General features: G+C 41.5%; 1 protein-coding gene across 9 annotated transcripts in view; it reads right to left on the bottom strand.

Moving 5' to 3' along the window:
• Positions 1 to 20,944, bottom strand: part of LOC133541272 (trinucleotide repeat-containing gene 6B protein-like) — a 113,225-nt gene that overhangs the window by 73,370 nt on the left and 18,911 nt on the right. For 8 of the 9 annotated variants that reach the window (XR_009803822.1, XR_009803824.1, XR_009803823.1 and 5 more), the window contains exons 4-9: positions 17,071 to 20,199; positions 16,794 to 16,949; positions 13,910 to 14,094; positions 11,437 to 11,499; positions 10,664 to 10,819; positions 10,459 to 10,584 (exon numbers count right to left, since the gene is read on the bottom strand). Coding sequence is in view for 5 of the 9 variants with exons in the window: in XM_061884570.1 (XP_061740554.1) it covers positions 10,459 to 10,584; positions 10,664 to 10,819; positions 11,437 to 11,499; positions 13,910 to 14,094; positions 16,794 to 16,949; positions 17,071 to 20,199 (3,815 nt within the window). In the remaining 4 variants the exon portion in view is untranslated. The remainder of the gene's footprint in view (positions 1 to 10,458; positions 10,585 to 10,663; positions 10,820 to 11,436; positions 11,500 to 13,909; positions 14,095 to 16,793; positions 16,950 to 17,070; positions 20,200 to 20,944) is intronic. The other variant, XM_061884567.1, reaches the window with a different exon arrangement.

Below are 20,944 nucleotides of genomic sequence, written 5' to 3'. Positions count from 1 at the left end.
ATTTGTAACATCAATATTTGTTATATTTATAACAACATCTCTAATACTTGTTAATATTTATAACAATATCACAAATACTTGTTAATATTTATAATAATATCACTAATACTTGTTATTATTCCTAATAAAAACATCACTACTACTTGTTAATATTTGTAACATCACTAATACTTACTAATATTCATAATAATATTTATAATAATATCACTAATACCTGTAAATATTGATAATATCACTAATAATTGTTAATATTTATAAAAACAATACCACTAATGTTAATATATATAATAATATCACTGATACTTGTTAAAATGTATAATAACAATATCACTAATACTTGTTAATATTTATAATACCATGTTAAAATGTATAATAACAATATCACTAATACTTGCAAAGTGAATTATATTTATATAGTGCGTTTCCTCCAGTGACTCAAAGTGTCACCGAATAAAAATGGACTATTGTTGGTACTTTTTGAATTATTATTTATCAGATTTTATGGCGGAAAAGTGGAGCTCCCATTGGCTCCGCTGCAAGCAGACTTTTATTTACCTTTAATATTTAGAATGCATTAAAAAAAAAAACACCTGTGGTTAGGTCTCTCATAATGATTGTGAAGGATAGGCAAAATTCCAAAGAAAGTCCACTTCCATTCTAACCTTTGGGGGACAAAGGCTGACTTTTTTGTCCTTTCAGTACATTTTGGTGTTCTCCATCATTTTTCCTAAGAACTTTTTTCATGTTAAATCCTAAAATGTCAATGTCCTATTGCATCACGGATGTTCGATACACCAACATCCATCCATCCGTTTTTACCCGCTTATTCCCTTTTGGGGTCGCTGGCCCCTATCTCAGCTACATTCGACAATAAAAGTCCTTCATTTTTCAAAAGGCATATTTAGTTCATGGAAACAGATTTTTTTGCACTTTTTTTTTTGCAGCGATAAACAAAAATATTTATAAAATACATAATATAAATTTTTTCAACTGACGGCATTCTGCTCAAATCTACTGCAGCCATAAACAAAAATAAAGTTCAAGTACCAATGATTGTCACACACACACTAGGTGTGGTGAATTTATCCTCTGCATTTGACCCATCACCCTTGATCACCCCCTGGGAGGTGAGGGGAGCAGTGGGCAGCAGCAGTGCCGCGCCCGGGAATCATTTATGGTGATTTAAACCCCAATTCCAACCCTTGATGCTGAGTGCCAAGCAGGGAGGATAGGGTCCTTTTTTTTTGTAGTCTTTGGTATGACTCGGCCGGGGTTTGAACTGACAACCTACCCATCTCAGGGCGGACACTCTAACCATTAGGACACTGAGCAGTACTTACTTATAATATATTTATTTCTAACTGAAGGCTTTTCGCTCAAATGTCACAATTACTGAATTAGTGTGAATTTGCATTAAATTATTTATTTTTAGAGGTCAAATTATATTTTTTTAGGTCCGATAGCGATTAATTTGGGCACCGGTATTGTTTTCTTTATATATAAATGACCTATAAATTTTCGCTTGAATGTGAACTTTCAAAAGCAAACAGGAAGCATCCTTCATCCTCTTGTCAGCCCTAATGACTACTCACAATTGGTTTCTTCAATCATGTTAAACAAAAACAAAACAAAGCATAACATAATAAATACTAGGGGTGTAACGGTGATATTGGCTTTTATTAATATCACAATATTTTTATGCCATATTGCGATATACGATATATATTACGATATTTTGCCTTGGTCTTGAATGAACACTTGATGCATATAATCACAGCAGTATGATGATTCTATGTGTCTACATTAAAACATTCTTCTTCATACTGCATTAATATATGCTACTTTTAAACTTTCATGCAGAGAGGGAAATCACAACTAAGTCAATTGACCAAAAGTGTATTTATTAAATACTCTTCATTCTCTCACGGGTGACTTTTTAAATGAAAGAACAAATTAATAGTGTTGCTACCTTTTTGTAGTAACACTTCTGCTGCATACTTTGCATTGATTGATTGATACTTTTATTAGTAGATTGCACAGTACAGTACATATTCCGTACAATTAAACCCCTAAATGGTAACACCCCAATAAGTTTTTCAACTTGTTTAAGTCGGGGTCCACGTTAATCAATTCATGGTACAAATATATACTATCAACATAATACAGTCATCACACAGGTTAATCATCATAGTATATACATTGAACAGCATATTGCTGTTGTCTGCTGAATATCTTCTCACTTGAAGCCAAACCACCGCCAGATGATGGACCACCTGCTCTTTATGTTGGGCATTTATTGTTCTTCCTCCATTTGTGATAAGTTTCGCACCATCTCTCTCTTTTATTGTCACTCAACCTGCCTCAGCTAACGTTAGCCATGCTGCTACCTCTCTGATCGGCGAGAGCTATGACGCTAGACTCTCGAGAGTATGTGACGTATGTAAGAAGGCGGGCTTGTTTTCCGTTTCTGTCAGAATGAGAGACGAGGAGGACTGAGAAACGCCTGTTGTGCGATGCATGCAGCTAAAAGCAACTCAACCTGCCTCAGCTAACGTTAGCTCTCGGCGAGAGCTATGATGCTACATGCGCGACAGTATGTGACGTATGTAAGAAGGCGGGCTTGTTTTACATCTCTGTGAGAAGGACAGACGTGAAGGAGTGAGACACGCCAGTAGTGTAATGCACGCAGCTTAAAGGGGAACATTATCAGCAGACCTATGTAAGCGTCAATATATACCTTGATGGTGCAGAAAAGAGACCATATAATTTTTTAACCGATTTCCAAACTCTAAATAGGTGAATTTTGGCGAATTAAACGCCTTTCTGTTTATCGCTCTGGAGGCGATGACGTCAGAATGTGACGTTGCCGAGGTTACATAGCCGCCATTTTCATTTTCAAAACATTGGGTCTCAGCTCTGTTATTTTCCGTTTTTTCGACTATTTTTGGGAACCTTGGAGACATCATGCCTCGACGGTGTGTTGTCGGAGGGTGTAACAACACTAACAGGGAGGGATTCAAGTTGCACCACTGGCCCGAAGATGCCAAAGTGTCTGCCGCCAGACCCCCATTGAATGTACCAGAGTGTCTCCACATTTGACCGGCGATGACAGACATGGCACAGAGATGTATGGATAACCTGCAGATGCATTTGCAACGATAAAGTCAACTAAATCACAAAGGTGAGTTTGTTGATGTTGACTTATGTGCTAATCAGATATATTTGGTAGCGGCGTGACTGGTAGCTAATCGATGCTAACATGCTATTTACCGGCGGTGCTAAGGCAGACATGGCACAGAGATGTATGGATAACCTGCAAATGCATTTGCAACGATAGTCAACGAAATCACAAAGGTGAGTTTTGTTGATGTTGACTGGCAGCTAATCGATGCTAACATGCTATGCTAATCGATGCTAACATGCTATTTACCGGCGGTGCTAAAGCAGACATGGCACAAAGATGTATGGATAACCTGCAGATGCATTTGCAACTATATTACGTTTCCTTCAACCCACATTTAATACGAAACAAACACTTACCAATCGAAGGATTTAAGTTGCTCCAGTTTCACAAGATGCGAAAGTCCTGATCGTTTGGTCCGCACATTTTACCGGCGATGCTAACGCAGCTATTCGGCCATGCTATGACTATGAATAGCGTCAATAGATATTCGCTCAACAGCTTCAGTTTCTTCTTAAATACTTTCATATTCCAACCATCTGTTTCAATACATGCGTAATCTTTTGAATCGCTTAAGTCGCTGAAATCCGAGTTTGAATCCGAGCTAATGTCGCTATATCTTGCTGTGGTATTCCCATTGTTTGTTTACACTGGCAGCACTGTGTGACGTCACAGGGAAATGGCCAGTGGTTTCGAAGATAGCGAAAATAAGGCACTTTAAAGCTTTATTTAGGGATATTCCGAGACCGGTAAAATTTTGAAAAAAACATCAAAAAATACAACAAGCCACCGGGAACTATTTTTTATTGTTTTTAACCCTTTTGAAATTGTGATAATGTTCCCCTTTAAAGCAACGGTGTGACAACATATAATCGAATATTATGATATAGTCATTTTCTATATCGCACAGAGACAAACCTGCGATATATCGTATATATCGATATATCACCCAGCCCTACGGTACGTGTATTTGTATTGAACCGTTTTGGTACGGGGGTTTCGGTTCGGTACGGGGGTTTACCGAACGAGTTTCAAAGCTAAAGTCTTAACAAGCTGCTTTGCTTCTTCTGCCTGTGTCAGCACCCAGGATTGTCCCACCCACACAACCATCTGATTAGTTACATACAAAGCCAATCAGCAGTGCGTATTCAGAGCGCATGTAGTCAATGCTTCAGCGTCGAGCAGATAGGTGTTTAGCAGGTGAGCATAAAACAGCGTAATCTCCCCAAATTATAATAACCACCTACCAGTCAACGTTCTAGTTACATCACTATGAGCCCGTTAACGTTCTAGAAACTTAAACTACAGCTCAGCTCGCTCGCAGTCCTGCCTTGAGGTGAAGTCTAATTAGCTTTTAGCGTAACGTTAGCTCATTTTGCGGTGCGTGTGTGTTAGGGGCAGCAAAGCCCTGTCTGTCTGTTATTTCACTTGAACTCCATGGTGTTCAGGGATGAATAGTGTCTCCTTTTGCTATTGTACTATTTTTTCAGATACAGTTACATTAATCATTAGTAATGTAGCAGCCTAGTTTTGATTGGCAGGGTCCCTGCTATCACATGTTGATAAAAATATAACATAATAAAAATCAACTACAGGCTTCCCAAATGCTGTAATAAATTAAGCATGATGAGTTGACTTGAAACTGTTTAATGTTGCACTTTTTATATGTAGAAGGAAAGTTTTGTCATTTTATTTAATCAAAGCAACAACTTGAGGCAGTTTAATGTGGATTAACGTGGGCAGAATTATTATAGTGTTCCCAATGTAAAAAGGATAAAGCCATCGTTTACAAATTTGCTAAATAAATAACCAAAAAATATATATTTTGTTGTTTTCTTACTGTACCGAAAATGAACCGAACCGTGACCTTTAAACCGAGGTACGTACTGAACCGAAATGTTGGTGTACCGTTACAGCCCTAATAGATACATTACAATAAAACATTGTAATGTTTTATTGTTCTTCCGTGTTTTTGTTTTAATGTTTTGGTATTACAGATGTAAATGAGCAAGTATGCTGTAATCTGTCTCATTTTCAAATCTGTATATCAGATTGTTCCTCAATGTGCATTGTCCGGAATAAACAACAAGAGAGCCGATAAGCAATATTAATTTGCAGCAGTAAAAGCAGTGACATTATGTTCTATGCAGCGCTAATGTTGTGGTTAATTTTATCAGCAAAAAAACACCTTTATTAGGTGTGTCTAAGAAGAGCATCATAATTTGCATTTCAAAATATGGGAAAATGGGTGAAAATAAGGTATTTCTCTACAATGCAATAACTCACCATCTCCTCAATTTTGTAACAGTTTATGGATTTAATATGTTGTTAAGTTTCCTCGTGAGGAACCCTGAAATATTGCCAACATTTATGTAAAAACAATTCTGGGCTCCTTCACGCAGATTCCAGTTGGAACACTTCTCAAGATGGCTGACATTTCTTCCTGGATATTACAAAAAGTATGAGAATGGGTCAGCTGCTGCCTGCTTTTCTTGACTTATATAATAATCATCTCGTTTGTCATGACACTGACAGTAAGTTAGCATTTTTTGCAAAGATATCTTTTCTGTCGCCTGCATGTCCATCCATGTCTGTTACAGAACTTGAAACTCGCGGCGCTCCTTTAATGAGCTCATGCTTCCGAGTGTTGTGGACTCGCTCGCTGCATTAGTGAAAACAAACAAAAAGGGTCTGGGAAGACGCCAGGAAAGAAGGAGAAAAACTACATTTTCCAGCAAAAATGTAAAGTTTTGACGGGAAAGCAGCAGAGACGTACTGTAAAGGAGAGTAGATCTGAGAAGACTTTAAAAAAAAACACAAATTCAGATATCAAAAATTTTGGGGGGAGAATTATTGACAGTAAGAGTAATTTTTAATCTTTAATAGATTTTTTTTTTAATTTTAAAATTGGGCTCTAGCAAAAAGGGACATTTTCTAAGGGGCTGGTGCATGAGCATCCATCCATCCATCCATCTACTTCCGCTTATCCGAGGTCGGGTCACGGGGGCAGTAGCCTAAGCAGGGAAGCCCAGACTTGGACGTGCCCTAAACACCTCCCTAGTGAGGCGTTCAGGTGGCATCCTGACCAGATGCCCCAAACATCTCATCTGGCTCCTCTCCATGTGAAGGAGCAGCGGCTTTACTTTGAGCTCCTCCCGGATGACAGGGCTTCTCACCCTATCTCTAAGGGAGAGACCCAAACTCATTTGGGCCGCTTGTACCCGTGATCTTATCCTTTCGGTCATGACCCAAAGCTCATGATTATAGGTGAGGATGGGAACTTAGATCGACAGGTAAATTGAGAGCTTTGCCTTCCCGCTCAGCTCCTTCTTCACCACAACGGATCGATACAACGTCCGCATTACTGAAGACGCCGCACCGATCCGCCTGTCGATCTCACCATCCACTCTTCCCTCACTCGTGAACAAGACTCCTAGGTACTTGAACTCCTCCACTTGGGGCAGGGTCTCCTCCCCAACCCGGAGATGGCACTCCACCCTTTTCCGGGCGAGAACCATGGACTCGGACTTGGAGGTGCTGATTCTCATTCCGGTCACTTCACACTCTGCTGCGAACCGATCCAGTGAGAGCTGAAGATCCCGGCCAGATGAAGCCATCAGGACCACATCATCTGCAAAAAGCAGAGACCTAATCCTGCAGCCACCAAACCGGAACCCCTCAACGCCTTGACTGCGCCTAGAAATTCTGTCCATAAAAGTTATGAACAGAATGGGTGACAAAGGACAGCCTTGGCGGAGTCCAACCCTCACTGGAAATGTGTTCGACTTACTGCCGGCAATGCGGACCAAGCTCTGGCACTGATCATACAGGGAGTGGACCGCCACAATAAGACAGTCCGGTACCCCATACTCTCTGAGCACTCCTCACAGGACTTCCCAGGGTGAGCATGAGCAGTTTTTATTATTATTATTATTATCCACTGCACTATTTTTTTATTTCATTTTTAAACTAAATACCGTATTTTCGGACTACAAGTCGCAGCTTTTTTCATAGTTTGGCCTGGGGTGCGACTTATACTCAGGAGCGACTTATGTGTGAAATTATTGACACATTACCGTAAAATATCAAATATTATTTAGCTCTTTCAAGTAAGAGACTAGACGTATAAGATTTCATGGGATTTATGGATTAGGAGTGAGAGATAGTTTGGTAAAGGTATAGCATGTTCTATATGTTATAGTTATTTGAAGGACTCTTACCATAATATGTTAGGTTAACATAGCAGTTGGTTATTTATGCCTCATATAACCTACACTTATTCAGCCTGTTGTTCACTATTCTTTATTTTAACCTTCTCTTGTGTTAGATTTCTGTTACCATCTGTTATGTTATTTATGTCTTAAATCAGATGTAAAATATACTAAAAACAATGATCTATAATCCAATTTGTTTCTCATCTGTTGGTTACCTTGTTAGGCTTCCTTATCCATAAAAATATTGGTTTTAATATTTTTGGTGTGGGCCATCGGGCCTTTTTTTTTTTTATTTCATTTAAAAAAAGGAGCCTCAAGAAAATCGTATTAATAAATAAAAGGTTGTTGTGTTACCTGACGATTACTGAGGTGTATTAGAACACATCTCTTAAAGGGGAACATTAACACAATTTCAAAAGTGTTAAAAACAAAAAAAAACAGTTACCAGTGGCTTATTGTATTTTTTTTCAAAATTTTACCGGTCCCGGAATATCCCTAAATAAAGCTTTAAAGTGCCTTATTTTCGCTATCTTTGAAAACACTATCCATTTCCCTGTGACGTCATACAGTGCTGCCAATACAAACAACATGGCGGTTACCACAGCAAGATATAGCGACATTAGCTCGGATTCAGACTCGGATTTCAGCGGCTTAAGCGATTCAACAGATTACACATGTATTGAAAAAGATGGTCGGAGTATGGAGGCAGATAGCGAAAACGAAATTGCGCCGCCATCTTGCTATTAGTCATCATTGTCACCGATGTCCCACTGGGTGTGAGTTTTCCTTGCCCTTATGTGGGCCTACCGAGGATGTCGTGGTGGTTTGTGCAGCCCTTTGAGACACTAGTGATTTAGGGCTATATAAGTAAACATTGATTGATTGATTGAAGAAGAAATTGAATATTGACGCTATTCGGCCATAGCGTGGGTGTACCTAATGAAGTGGCCCATAGCATGGCTGCCTTATTAGCATCGCCGGTAAAATGTGCGGACCAAACGATCAGGACTTTCGCATCTTGTGACACTGGAACAACTTAAATCCGTCGATTGGTAAGTGTTTGTTTCGCATTAAATGTGGGTATCTAGTTTCAAATGTACATACAGCTAGCGTAAATAGCATGTTAGCATCGATTAGCTGGCCGTCATGCCGTGACCAAATATGTCTGATTAGCACATAAGTCAACAACATCAACAAAACACACCTTTGTGATTTTGTTGACTTACTCGTTGCAAATGCATCTGCAGGTTATCCATACATCTCTGTGCCATGTCTGTCTTAGCATCGCCGGTCAAATGTGAAGACACTTTGGTACATTCAATGGGGGTCTGGCGGGAGATTTCTTGCCAGTGGTGCAACTTGAATCCCTCCCTGTTAGTGTTGTTACACCCTCCGACAACACACCGACGAGGCATGATGTCTCCAAGGTTCCAAAAAATAGTCAAAAAAACGGAAAATAACAGAGCTGAGACCCGGTGTTTATAATGTGTTGCAAATGAAAATGGTGGGTGTGTTACCTCGGTGACGTCACATTCTGACGTCATCGCTAAAAGAGCGATAAAAAGAAAGGCGTTTAATTCGCCAAAATTCACCCGTTTAGAGTTTGGAAATCGGGTAAAAAAATACATGGTCTTTTTTCTGAAACATCAAGGTATATATTGACGCTTCCTTAGGTTTGGTGATAATGTTCCCTTTTAAATAAATAAATACGCCCGATTGTAGCTGAGATAGGCGCCAGCGCCCCCCGCGACCCCGAAAGGGAATAAGCGGTAGAAAATGGATGGATGGATGGATTTGGAGAGGAACTGGCTGTCAGTGTGTTCAGTTTTGGCTCGAATTATTGCTTTGATAATCTTATTTTTATAACTGGGTCAAAACACCAAGGTTATAATTTGAACCAGAGCATTTTATAATATAGTGGGAAAAAAAAACATGTTTTGTTTTGTTGAACCTCTAGAGGTTCCTGACAAAGTCAAAAAGCCTTGAGGCAAACAATACAAATGTGGTTCTTTTATGCATTTAAAAACTAAAACTGGTCGGTGCCAACACTAACAATACAAAGGTTAAATTGCCTTTCCAATGTCTATTCTTGGTGTTGGGTTTTATCACATAAATTTCCCCCAAAAATGCGACTTATACTCCAGTGCAGGGGTAGGGAACATATGGCTCGAGAGCCAGATGTGGCTCTTTTGATGACTGAATATGGCTCTCAGATAAATCTTAGTGGACATTGCTTATTACGGTGATTAATGAATAATTCCGCTGGTAATCACAGTGTCAAGAATAACGTTCAAAATATAATAGATTCTCATGCAATTGAATCCATCCATCCGGTTTGTACCGCACCTGTTCAAGAAGTCGCATTAACTGAACTGAATTATATTTATATAGCGCTTTTTCTCTAATGACTCAAAGCGCTTTACAAAGTGAAACCCAATATCTAATTTTTACATTTAAACCAGTGTGGGTGGCACTGGGAGCAGGTGGGTAAAGTGTCTTGCCCAAGGACACAACGGCAGTGACTAGGATGGCACAAGCAGGAATCGAACCTGCAACCCTCAAGTTGCTGACACGGCCGCTCTACCAACCGAGCTATACCGCATTAATGGTAAGAAGTTTTTGTTATTTATTATTGGTTAGCTTCAGAATAACAATGTATTAAAAAGAATAAGAGACTTATTATACTCTAAAAATGTTGGTCTTATTTAAAAATGCACGCATTTAGTTGTATTCAGTCTTAAAAAAAAAATACATGGCTCTCATGGAAATACTTTTAAAAATATTTGGCTTGTATGGCTCTCTCAGCCAAAAAGGTTCCCGACCCCTGCTCCAGTGCAACTTATATATGTTTTTTTCCTTCTTTATTATGCATTTTCGACAAGTGCGACTTATACTCCAGAGTGACTTATACTCAGAAAAATACTGTAGTACCGTTATGTGTGTATGTTGTATCTGCTGATGTGTTGTAACGGCAAAAAAGGCCAATACCGATTTTTAAAAAAGTCAAAATGCCAAACATGGGTGGATGTGTACTTTCTACAAATATATGAGCAGACACGGTACCTGAGCAGACAGGAATGGATGAGGCACTTGAGCACGTAGCCCCTGAGAGGGGTTCATAGGATGCACGCTGGGCTGGTGGATCCCTCGAGGCAGACCGCTGCCAACATACATTCCATGGCCACCCATCTGTTGCACAGGTAGAATGAGAAGCCCGCATCAATAGTCTAGTAGCGCTCAGTGACAGCAAACGAGTAAGAAAACATACTTTTTCACCGTAGCCGCTCATGTCAACAGGACTCATGTCTTTGGAATTAGGAACACGGTAACCGCCACCTCTTCCGCCTCTCCTCATCTCCCCGTTGTAGTCGCTGATCCCTCTCTTGTCAGCATCCATCTTCTTATCCAAGCTCGGGTCATCACCCTGACAATGAGCGCAGCAAGAATGAGGCGAGCGCTACATGGGATGTGCACACATTTGTAAAAACAAGAGTCGATTGCACGTACCGGGGGTCGGCAACCCGCTCTTAATATGCTTCCTGTAGGACAAACGTGACACAAACTTTCCTAATTGTTAGAAAGCCCATTGTTCAATAGGTTTGTGTTTCTGCTTCACCGATGACACTATTTGGCACTTGCTGTTTTGTCCTACTAATTTCTGCAGTCCTTAAACGCACCGTAGTTGTGTGGCCTGTGACGCAGTAGTTTGTTTACATGTATAACAATCTCAGACGCTGCCATATAAAAATGCGTTTTATGCCACTCTTTTTTTTTGGTCTTATTTTGTCCACCAAACGTTTCATGCTGTGCGTGAGTGCACAAAAGGTGAACTTTGTTGATGTTATTGACTTGTGTGGAGAGCTAATCAGGCATATTTGGTCAGTGCATGACTGTGAGCTTATCGATGCTAACATGCTATTTAGGCTAGCATCATTATGCCTCGTTTGTAGGTTGCCGACCTCTGGCGTAGACAATCAGTGAAGCTTCGATAAAATATATATTCAAATATATATTTCTGCTTTTCAACAATGAAAACATTACCAGGAGACCCATGTTTGAAAACTGCCGTGACATCGGGTTCATCCAGCTGTCTCCAGTCCCCCCCTTTGGGCAGAAATGTAATCATCGTAACCTTGTAATGTCTGCGGAACCAAATACAGCGGCACCTCAACTTACAAGTGTTTTGAGATGGGTGGTTCGCTTTCATTTGCAAGCAAAACTCTTAGTTACGAGCGTCACCACCACAAGTTGGTGGAGAAAATATCAGTTGGCAAAGTGGCCGTGACAGCAACTTGAGGGTTCCAGGTTCAATTCCCGCTTCCGCCATCCTAGTCACTGCCGTTGTGTCCTTGGGCAGGACACTTGACGCACCTATCCCAGTGCCACCCACCCTGCTGTAAATGTGACTTAAAGATAGAGATAATTGGTTTCACTATGTAAAGCCCTTTGAGTCTGTAGAGAAAAGCGCTATATAAATATAATTCCACATTATTAAAACATTACTTCATAAAACTACTTTAGTTGTTTGTACTGCATTCTATTGTACATTTCTTCATACAATATTTTTTATCTTACGGTTTCTCTTTTTAAAAAGGCATGTTACACGTTAAAGTTGTGCTGCTTTTTTTTGTTTGGGGGGGGGGGGGGGGCAAGCGCGGATCATATTGATTTTAACTCCTTTAAATGTGTGATGATTCTGCGATACGAGCTCAGTCTTTCCGTATTTCCTTGAATTGCCGTAGGGCATATAGTATGCGCCTGCCTTGAATTACTGCTGGGTCAAACTCGCTTCGCAAAATAATTAGCGCATGCTTAGTATTACCGTCGGGTCAAACTCGTGACGTCACGAGTGACACTTCCCCTGTCATCATTTTCAAAATGGAGGAGGCTGATTTCAATACCGGTAATTTCAAATCGCATAAAGGGAAGAAGATTAAGAGCTATTCAGTAGGATTTAAGGTCCAAGCTATTGAATACCGGTATGCAAAAAAAAAAACCCAACAGTAAGCAGCTATGTTTTATTAACATACCGTAGCTGCGTGTGTCAAATATGAGTCATTAAACGATTCCCGCCTCCTGGTGGTAGAGGGCGCTAGTGATCCTTCTTGCGACTACTCGGCTGCAGAACAAGTGACAACGAGTGACGTGATATGTGCTGGGACGGATATGACGCGGGTGGTGCCCGACAGACCTTTTAGGATGTAACACCACTGCTCCTATGCTGGCTATGTAAACAACAGGGCTGAAATAAAGCATGTTCCAGTCCTAAATACCCAGTGTACTATTTATACAATAACACTTCATGGTGGCAGCGGTGGGATAAAGAGATCACCCATGGAGCAGAACGGGAGGGGGAGTTGTTCGAGGAGAATTCTGTCGGCACCCGCACGTGACGAACCGAGCTAACTGATAGCAGCGATCTGATAGAAGTTTTCTAAACTGGACTTTCAATCGAAGCAGGAGGTAATAAAGGAAGATCTCCATCGAGACAGAGAGACTTTTAAAACTGAAGAAAGATAAGGAAGACTTCTATAAACAAGTTATCGATGCTTTTGCTCAGAAGGACCTGGGATGGACTTCATTTCTAAGTAAAGGTAAGACCATAATAAAGTTTTTTTTATTAAATGTGCTTTTTATAATGGTATCCATTGTTGCTTCTTTATTTTTTATTCTTATTGTAATAGCTCCAGACTATAATTGATAGCTGTGGTCTCACACAAATAATAAATGAACCCACGCATCGCAACGGTAATACGATAGACCTAGTGCTTGTCAGGCCGCCTCGACATCTCTGCGCTGCTGAGCCGCCTCCGCTTGGGATGGTTTCCTGCTGGCTCCGCTGTGAACGGGACCCTCGCTGCTGAGTTGGACCCGCTTTGGACTGGACTCTTGCGACTGTGTTGGATCCATTGTGGATTGAACTTTCACAGTATCATGTTAGACCTGCTCGACATCCATTGCTTTCCTCCTCTCTAAGGTTCTCATAATCATTATTGTCACAGACGTCCCACTGGATCATTATTGTCACCAATGTCCCACTGGGTGTGAGTTTTCCTTGCCCTTATGTGGGCCTACCGAGGATGTCGTGGTGGTTTGTGCAGCCCTTTGAGACACTAGTGATTTAGGGCTATATAAGTAAACATTGATTGATTGATTGATTTCTCTATTGTGTTTCCATTTAAACCCCCATTATTTACTTTTATTTAAATTGATCTCAACTCTGTACACTGCTGCTGGAATTTTAATTTTCCTAAAGGAACTCTCCTGAAGGAATCAATAAAGTACTATCTATCTATCAATCTATCTATCCTTACATCACACTCAAATTTTTACTGCATGCCTTTGGTAAGTGCCGGAGTGAGAAGAGGTTTTAAAATAATTAGTGCCCCGGCGGCAATTCAAAGAAATACGTTAATTAAACTTGTAAGTTGAGGTGCTACTGTAGGTGATGTGCCACTGACTAATAATGGTCTAATTTTCATTTATTTTGAACATAAAGTGTAATTGTACAAACCTTCATGTTGCTTCTCCTTCCTCCATGACTCCAGCCTCCGGAGTTGAAGGAGGAACCACTTCCTTGGGCGGCAGTGTTATTCCAGACCCCAGGCCCTCCATCATCTTCCTCTTCCCAGCTTGGATGACGGGAGGCGGCCATTGAGCCCTCTCCCTTTCCACCCCAGGTTTCCATCGACTTGGTGCCTTCAAAATAATACAACAGACCATTTTGTTGTGGGTAAAACATTTAACTACATGATATGTGCTTACTACAAGCATCACTTAAGGAGAGAGGCAATATGACATGAGTGAGTGTTGTGGCTCACCAAAGCGGGCGAGTAAAAGTTATAGCTCAGGGGTCACCAACCCGCGGGCACCAGGTCGCCCGTAAGGACCAGATGAGTCGCCCGCTGGCCTGTTCTAAAAATAGCTCAAATAGCAGCACTTACCAGTGAGCTGCCTCTATTTTTTAAATTGTATTTATTTACTAGCAAGCTGGTCTCGCTTTGCTTGACCATGAATCAACCATGAATTGATTAACGTGGACCCCGACTTAAACAAGTTGAAAAACTTATTGGGGTGTTACCATTTAGTGGTCAATTGTACGGAATATGTACTGTACTCTGCAATCTACTAATAAAAGTATCAATCAATCAATCAAAAGACCTTTTTAATTCTAAAAGAGACAAAACTCAAATAGAATTTGAAAATCCAAGAAAATATTTTAAAGACTTGGTCTTCACTTGTTTAAATAAATTCATTTATTTTTTTAGTTTGCTTCTTATAACTTTCAGAAAGACAATTTTAGAGAAAAAAATACAACCTTACAAATTATTTTATGATTTTTTAACACATATACCTTTTTACCTTTAAATTAATTAAAATAATTGTTAAAGTAAATTAATTTTTTTCATTGTAAAGAATAATAAATACATTTTAATTTAATTCTTTATTTTAGCTTCTGTTTTTTTCGACGAAGAATATTTGTGAAATATTTCTTCAAAATTATTATGTTTAAAATTCAAAAAAATTATTCTGGCAAATGTAGAAAATCTGTAGAATCAAATTTAAATCTTACTTCAAAGTCTTTTGAATTTCTTTTAACATTTTTGTTTCTGGACCAGTTGATCTGCCGTTTCTTTTCTTTTTCTCCTACGTCCCACTCTCCCTTGTGGAGGGGGTCCGGTCCGACCCGGTGGCCATGTACTGCTTGCCTGTGTATCGGCTGAGGATGTCTCTGCGCTGCTGATCCGCCTCCGCTTGGGATGGTTTCCTGCTGGCTCCGCTGTGAACGGGACTCTCGCTGCTGTGTTGGATCCACTTTGGATTGGACTCTCGCGACTGTGTTGGATCCATTATGGATTGAACTTTCACAGTATCATGTTAGACCCGCTCGACATCCATTGCTTTCCTCCTCTCCAAGGTTCTCAGAGTCATCATTGTCACTGACGTCCCACTGTCGTAGTGGTTGTGTTGTGGTTTGTGCAGCCCTTTGAGACACTAGTGATTTAGGGCTATATAAGTAAACATTGATTGATGTATTCTAACAAAGTGCAGATTGGATTTTAACATGTCATCAAAATTCTAAAATTAATCTAATCAGGAAAAATTACTAATGATGTTCCATAAATTATATTTTTAATTTTTTCAAAAAGATTCGAATTAGCTAGTTTTTCACTTCATTTTTTTTTCGGTTTAATTTAGAATTTTAAAGAGTCGAAATTGAAGATAATGTATGTTTTAAAATTTAATTTTCATTTGTTTTCGTGTTTTCTCTTCTTTTAAACCGTTCAATTAAGTGTTTTTTTCATCATTTATTTCTGCAAAATACCTTCCTTAAAAAGGAAAAAAAATGTATGACGGAATGACAGAAATGACAGAAACACCCATTTTTTTATATATATAGATTTATTTATTAGAGGTAAATTGAGCAAATTGGCTATTTCTGGCAATTTATTTAAGTGTGTATCAAACTGGTAGCCCTTGGCATTAATCAGTACCCAAGAAGTAGCTTTCGCTTTCAAAACGGTAGGTGACCCCTGATTTAAAGAATTTAATCAACAATTTAAAAAAGGCCGACAGACATTTTATTATTGCACGTATTAAAAAGATTGAGGAAGCTGGCTTTACAACAGCTACGTTTTATTTGTGATGAGAACGGATTACTGTGGAAAAATGTGCCAAAGCAGACTTATTTCACAGCGGAGGAGATGACTACCTCTCCTTTACTGGCGCCTTCTCCCTTCTCTCTTTCTCCGTCTGCTTGTTTCTCTCCTGTCTTGAGAGGACCTTTGCAGATCTTAGCGGTTTTTAAGTTTTAAAATGTGTACTATTGTAGCAATTTGGTTGTTAAAGATTTACGTGATTTGTGATCGTTTGTGAGGGCATGTGTTGGCAGGGCATACAGGACAATTCAGCTTGCTAGTTTGGAGACAGTTGATACGGCACCTCCTTGTTAAGTTTGTTTGATATAAAGTATTGTATATCACTTTTTATGTTCAAAGAGTACAAACAATGACTAAAATATGGACTTTTGTTGAGGCCGGAACCCGTTATCCATATTCACATTGTTTCTTATAGAACACATTTTCTTCATTATACGACCTTTCCGAGTTACGAACCCTGTTTATAGAACCATTGATGTTTCTAGAACGAGGTTGTAGACAACTGACTTTGGAAAGAAATGATTTCTTGAATAAAAGGAACATTAATTAATATTTTCAATACATGCATTTGACAAAAGCAATGCGGTGGTGTAAAAAGCAGGAAATAATTACAAGGAATTAATTTGGAGGATGTCAACACTGCACATTTTTTATTCCAAAGTCACCAAAACGGTTTAATAAAGATAAAGAAAAATAACTCCAGAAATAAAAGTGGAAAGTCAGAAGACCAACACTTACCTGGATTATTTGGACCAGGGGACAGGTTCCCCCAGCCAGACCTTTTGCCAGGATCCTCTGCATCACCCCAACCAGCAGCTGGTTCTGATTGGCCCCACGCAACCGTGCCATTATCAGCAGATTGCGTGCCTCCTCCCCACATGCCAGGACCTGAGGCTTTGGGAAAATGAACATTCAAGTTGACAATTAGCACGTTAAAGATTAAATACAGAAAAGATAGGGGAGGGAGATTGCTGAGAATAAAATACAAATCTGTAATCGTACAAACAATGCTTACCAACGGCTGTGTTTCCAGAGTTCGCGTCCCGGTGTTGAAATCCCGGTTGTCGTCGAGGTGGCTGCTGCTGCATGGACATGCTAGATGGTATTGAGGCCTGCTGACCCTGGCTTTCACTGGCTGAAGCAGTATTTTTGTCCCACAAGTTCACATTTTTTCCACTGTAGTTGGTAGGATCTCCCCAGGCTGAAGTTCCATCGTCAATATCCATTTTGCGACTGATTGGCTGAGGGGAGGGCTCATCCCAGCCACTGGGTTCGATTGAGTCATCCCCAGAAATCTGTGGTATTGGGCCGGAGATCCAGCCTGGACTTTGGTTCGGATTCTTGGATGGTGGACCCCCAGCTACAACACTCGCCCGGCTTTCCCAGCCTCCCTGGGTGGTTCCTCCTGGTGGGTGGTGCCCTTGTGATTGATGTTGCTGATTTGGGGTTTTCATTGTTGCCACTTGGCTGTTTGGTGTTTGTGCTGCTGTGTGCTTGGAACTCCCCCAGTCCTGGTGAGACTTTGATGTGTCTCCCCATCCGCCCCGTTGAGATCCACCTTCATCCAGGTTACCCCAAGTGGATATGTTTTCAGAGCTGCTTGCGCTTCTGTTCCGCCCATCTCCCCGCCCACCACTAGGTTTGCAATCGTTCTGGGCCCAGTCTCCTTCCCAACCACCAACCTTAGCTCTCTCGGCTCCTTTCCATCCAACTGTCCCTTTATCTTCTGGAGAAACTGTCCACCCACTGGTATGTTCCGCATTATCTCTCCAGTTCTCTCGTTTATGGTCCCCCCAGCTGTGTTCGTCAGACCATCCTTTGCTCGGATTCTCAGGTGGAAGATCACCCCAACCACGAGCAGCCTTTCCTTTACTGCCCTCCATAGCCGGCATTCCTGGTTTGGGTATGACGCCATCAGACATGGGAGAAGTACTGCTAACTTGTGAGGAACCACTATCCCATGACTCTCTTGCTGAAGCAGGGCCAGCGTTCATGCTGTCAATGTGGCTGCCGGCAGACTGATCATTACTATTTACCCTGGAATTAGACATGTACCCAGAACTGCGATTATTGGTGTTCATTGATCCTGATGTGAATGTGGAAGATGACGTTTTTTCATTTCTGTTTCCCACTACTGGGGTTTTGTCCAAATCCCAAGACACATTCTGTCGAATCTGGGTCTGTCCCCATCCCGTGTTGGACAGAACCCTAGGATCCAGGTCAGATCGATTGAGCATGCCAAGTAAGGCCACTTCAGCATTGGAGGTCTGTTGGGAGGGTTGGACCACAGACTTGACTTCATCCTTTTTGCCCGGGCCACTAACACTCCCTTCTCCACCACTTTCACTTCCATCTCCACTGGAGGAGGATGGTCCTTTGCCTACAGAGCTTTTTTCTTCTTGTTCTACCGCATCCCCAGTATCTATCACTTTCTGATTGTCCCAAGCATTTTCCATAGCTGCAAACTTTGGTGACACAGAGTCTGACGAAGCACTGCCTCCGCCACCTTCACTGACTCTACTACTACTGCCACCGCTGTTGCTGCCACCTTCTACTTTTCCACCCACTATTGCCAAGTTACTAACACATTCTGCTAGGTCGCCACACTCGGTTTCTGAACTTCTGTCTTCCCAAACTCCCTGAGATACCGTTTGGATATTTGAGCCAACGTCACCCTTTCTTCTTTCACACCCTGTATTGTCACCCTGGTTATCAAAGCCCCAAAGATTCCCTTCCTGCCCCTGGGCTTGAGTCTCCCTTCCTCCCCATTGATCTTCCTGTGAGGCACCCGTAGAGGGCACAGCGGGCAAAGATCTCCATGAAGAGGAGGCATCGGAAGAAGACAGAGAGCGAAAATGATTCCCATTCTCTTCTCCATTGATGTCAGACTTAGAAACCCTTTCGTCCACACTTTCTTTTTTTGGTCCTGGTTCTGCTTCAAGTGCTCCTCCACCTGAACTTAGCTCTAACGTTGGGTTTTCCAAGGGCTTCTGCAGTTCTGTAGGCATCTCCACTTCTCCTGTCTTTGTGAGCTCAAGGGAGGGAGAGGTGGTGCTGTCAGGAAATGAGGACGAGTGTAAAGGAAGGCTGTAAGTTGTTGAAGTTGATGTGTCCTCCTGTACAAGTGCTGGCCATGCAGAGGGGTTCACATTGGGGTTTAAAATGGCACCAGGGAGACTGCTGTTGTTATCCACAGGACTCTGTTGAGGCCCGGGAAGCAGATTGGAGACTTTGGAATTATAAAATGCTGCCGATCCATACCCTGCCTCCACCCGAGAGGAGGTGGAAGAGCTCCATATACCACCTCCTGTCTGAACACATTCTTTTTGTGATGAAATGGAGGAAGGAAGAGAAGAACAAGGTGGGGAGGGATTGTCCACTTTCCCTGCTCCTCCTTCAACTGCTCCCCCTCTCTGCTGGATGTTTCTTTCACTACAAGAGGCACTACTGTTTTTGTTACCAGGGCAGTCTTGCTCCTGCGTCCCTCCTCCGGACCCATCAGAACTCAATTTGGCTGAGCCTAGGATGCTAGGCCAGTTGTCCAGATCAGTCCTATCCACAATAATCTTGTCACAACCCTGAGAGGAGGACAGGCTGACGGATCCTGCCCCCCATGTGGAATTTGCATAAGCTGAAGTGGTAGTAAATGAAGACGACAGAGCAGTCACACATGATGAGGATGAAGTGTTGGTTGGTGAAGGAGAGGGTGTACCCAGCCCTGTGTCTGCATTGGAGTTTTCTGCGTCTTGGGCAGAAAGAGTTGGTGTGGCTCCCCAGCCACTCCCAACCCCATTCCCACTAGTGCTATCGTCTCCTCTGCCACCCCCAAGAAGCATGGAGGACAGTGGTGGCTGCCCCCTCTTCAGTAGCACTTTATGGTCCTGCTGGCAGCGAAATCTTGGTGGGACCTCTCGGGACATGTATCGCTGCTGCTGGGAGGTTTGGTTACCAGAAGGGGAGGAGGGCTGTCCGTTGGCCACAGCAGTACGCTGCTTTGCATTGTTCCCGCCACCAGGAGGAACTGGTGCAGAAAGCCCTGTGGCACCAGGACCAGGGGATGATGGGGCACTGGGGCCAGGGTTGGGGGAGACTGAGGCTGGGGTGGCGAGTTGCTGTGAACCCGAGGGCTTGGCTGATTCTGGCACTGGGAAATAAAGGGGAGTCAATTATTATTAATTGTCGTGTTAATAAGCAGTGTATAAAGAACATACAGTCGTGGTCGAAAGTTTTCATACACGTGTAAAGAACACAATGTCATGGATGTCTTAAGTTTCCAATCATTTCTACAACTCTATTTTTTTTTTGTGATAGAGTGATTGGAGGACATACTTGTTTGTCCAAAAAAACATTCATGAAGTTTGCTTCTTTTATGAATTTATTGTGGCTCTAATGAAAATGTGAGCAAATGTGCTGGGTCAAAAGTATACATACTTTTGGGGCGGTATAGCTCGGTTGGTAGAGCGGCCGTGCCAGCAACTTGAGGGTTGCAGGTTCGATCCCCGCTTCCGCCATCCTAGTCACTGCCGTTGTGTCCTTGGGCAAGACACTTTACCCACCAGCTCCCAGTGCCACCCACACTGGTTTAAATGTAAAAATTAGATATTGGGTTTCACTATGTAAAGCGCTTTGAGTCATTAGAGAAAAAGCGCTATATAAATATAATTCACTTCACATACAGCAATGTTAATATTTGTTTACATGTCCCTTGGCAAGTTTCACTGCAATAAGGCGCTTTTGGTAGCCATCCACAAGCTTCTGCTTGAATTTATGACCACTCCTCTTCGACAAAACTGGTGTAGTTCAGCTAAACGTGTTGCTTTTCTGACATGGACTTGTTTCTTCAGCATTTTCCACGCGTTTAAGTCAGGACTTTGGGAAGGCCATTCTAA

The sequence above is a fragment of the Nerophis ophidion genome, linkage group LG23 (genome assembly GCF_033978795.1).
Source record: "Nerophis ophidion isolate RoL-2023_Sa linkage group LG23, RoL_Noph_v1.0, whole genome shotgun sequence".
NCBI lineage: Eukaryota > Metazoa > Chordata > Actinopteri > Syngnathiformes > Syngnathidae > Nerophis > Nerophis ophidion.
The sequence above is the reverse complement of the archived record's forward strand: the minus strand, read 5'-3'. Positions and strand labels throughout refer to the sequence as shown.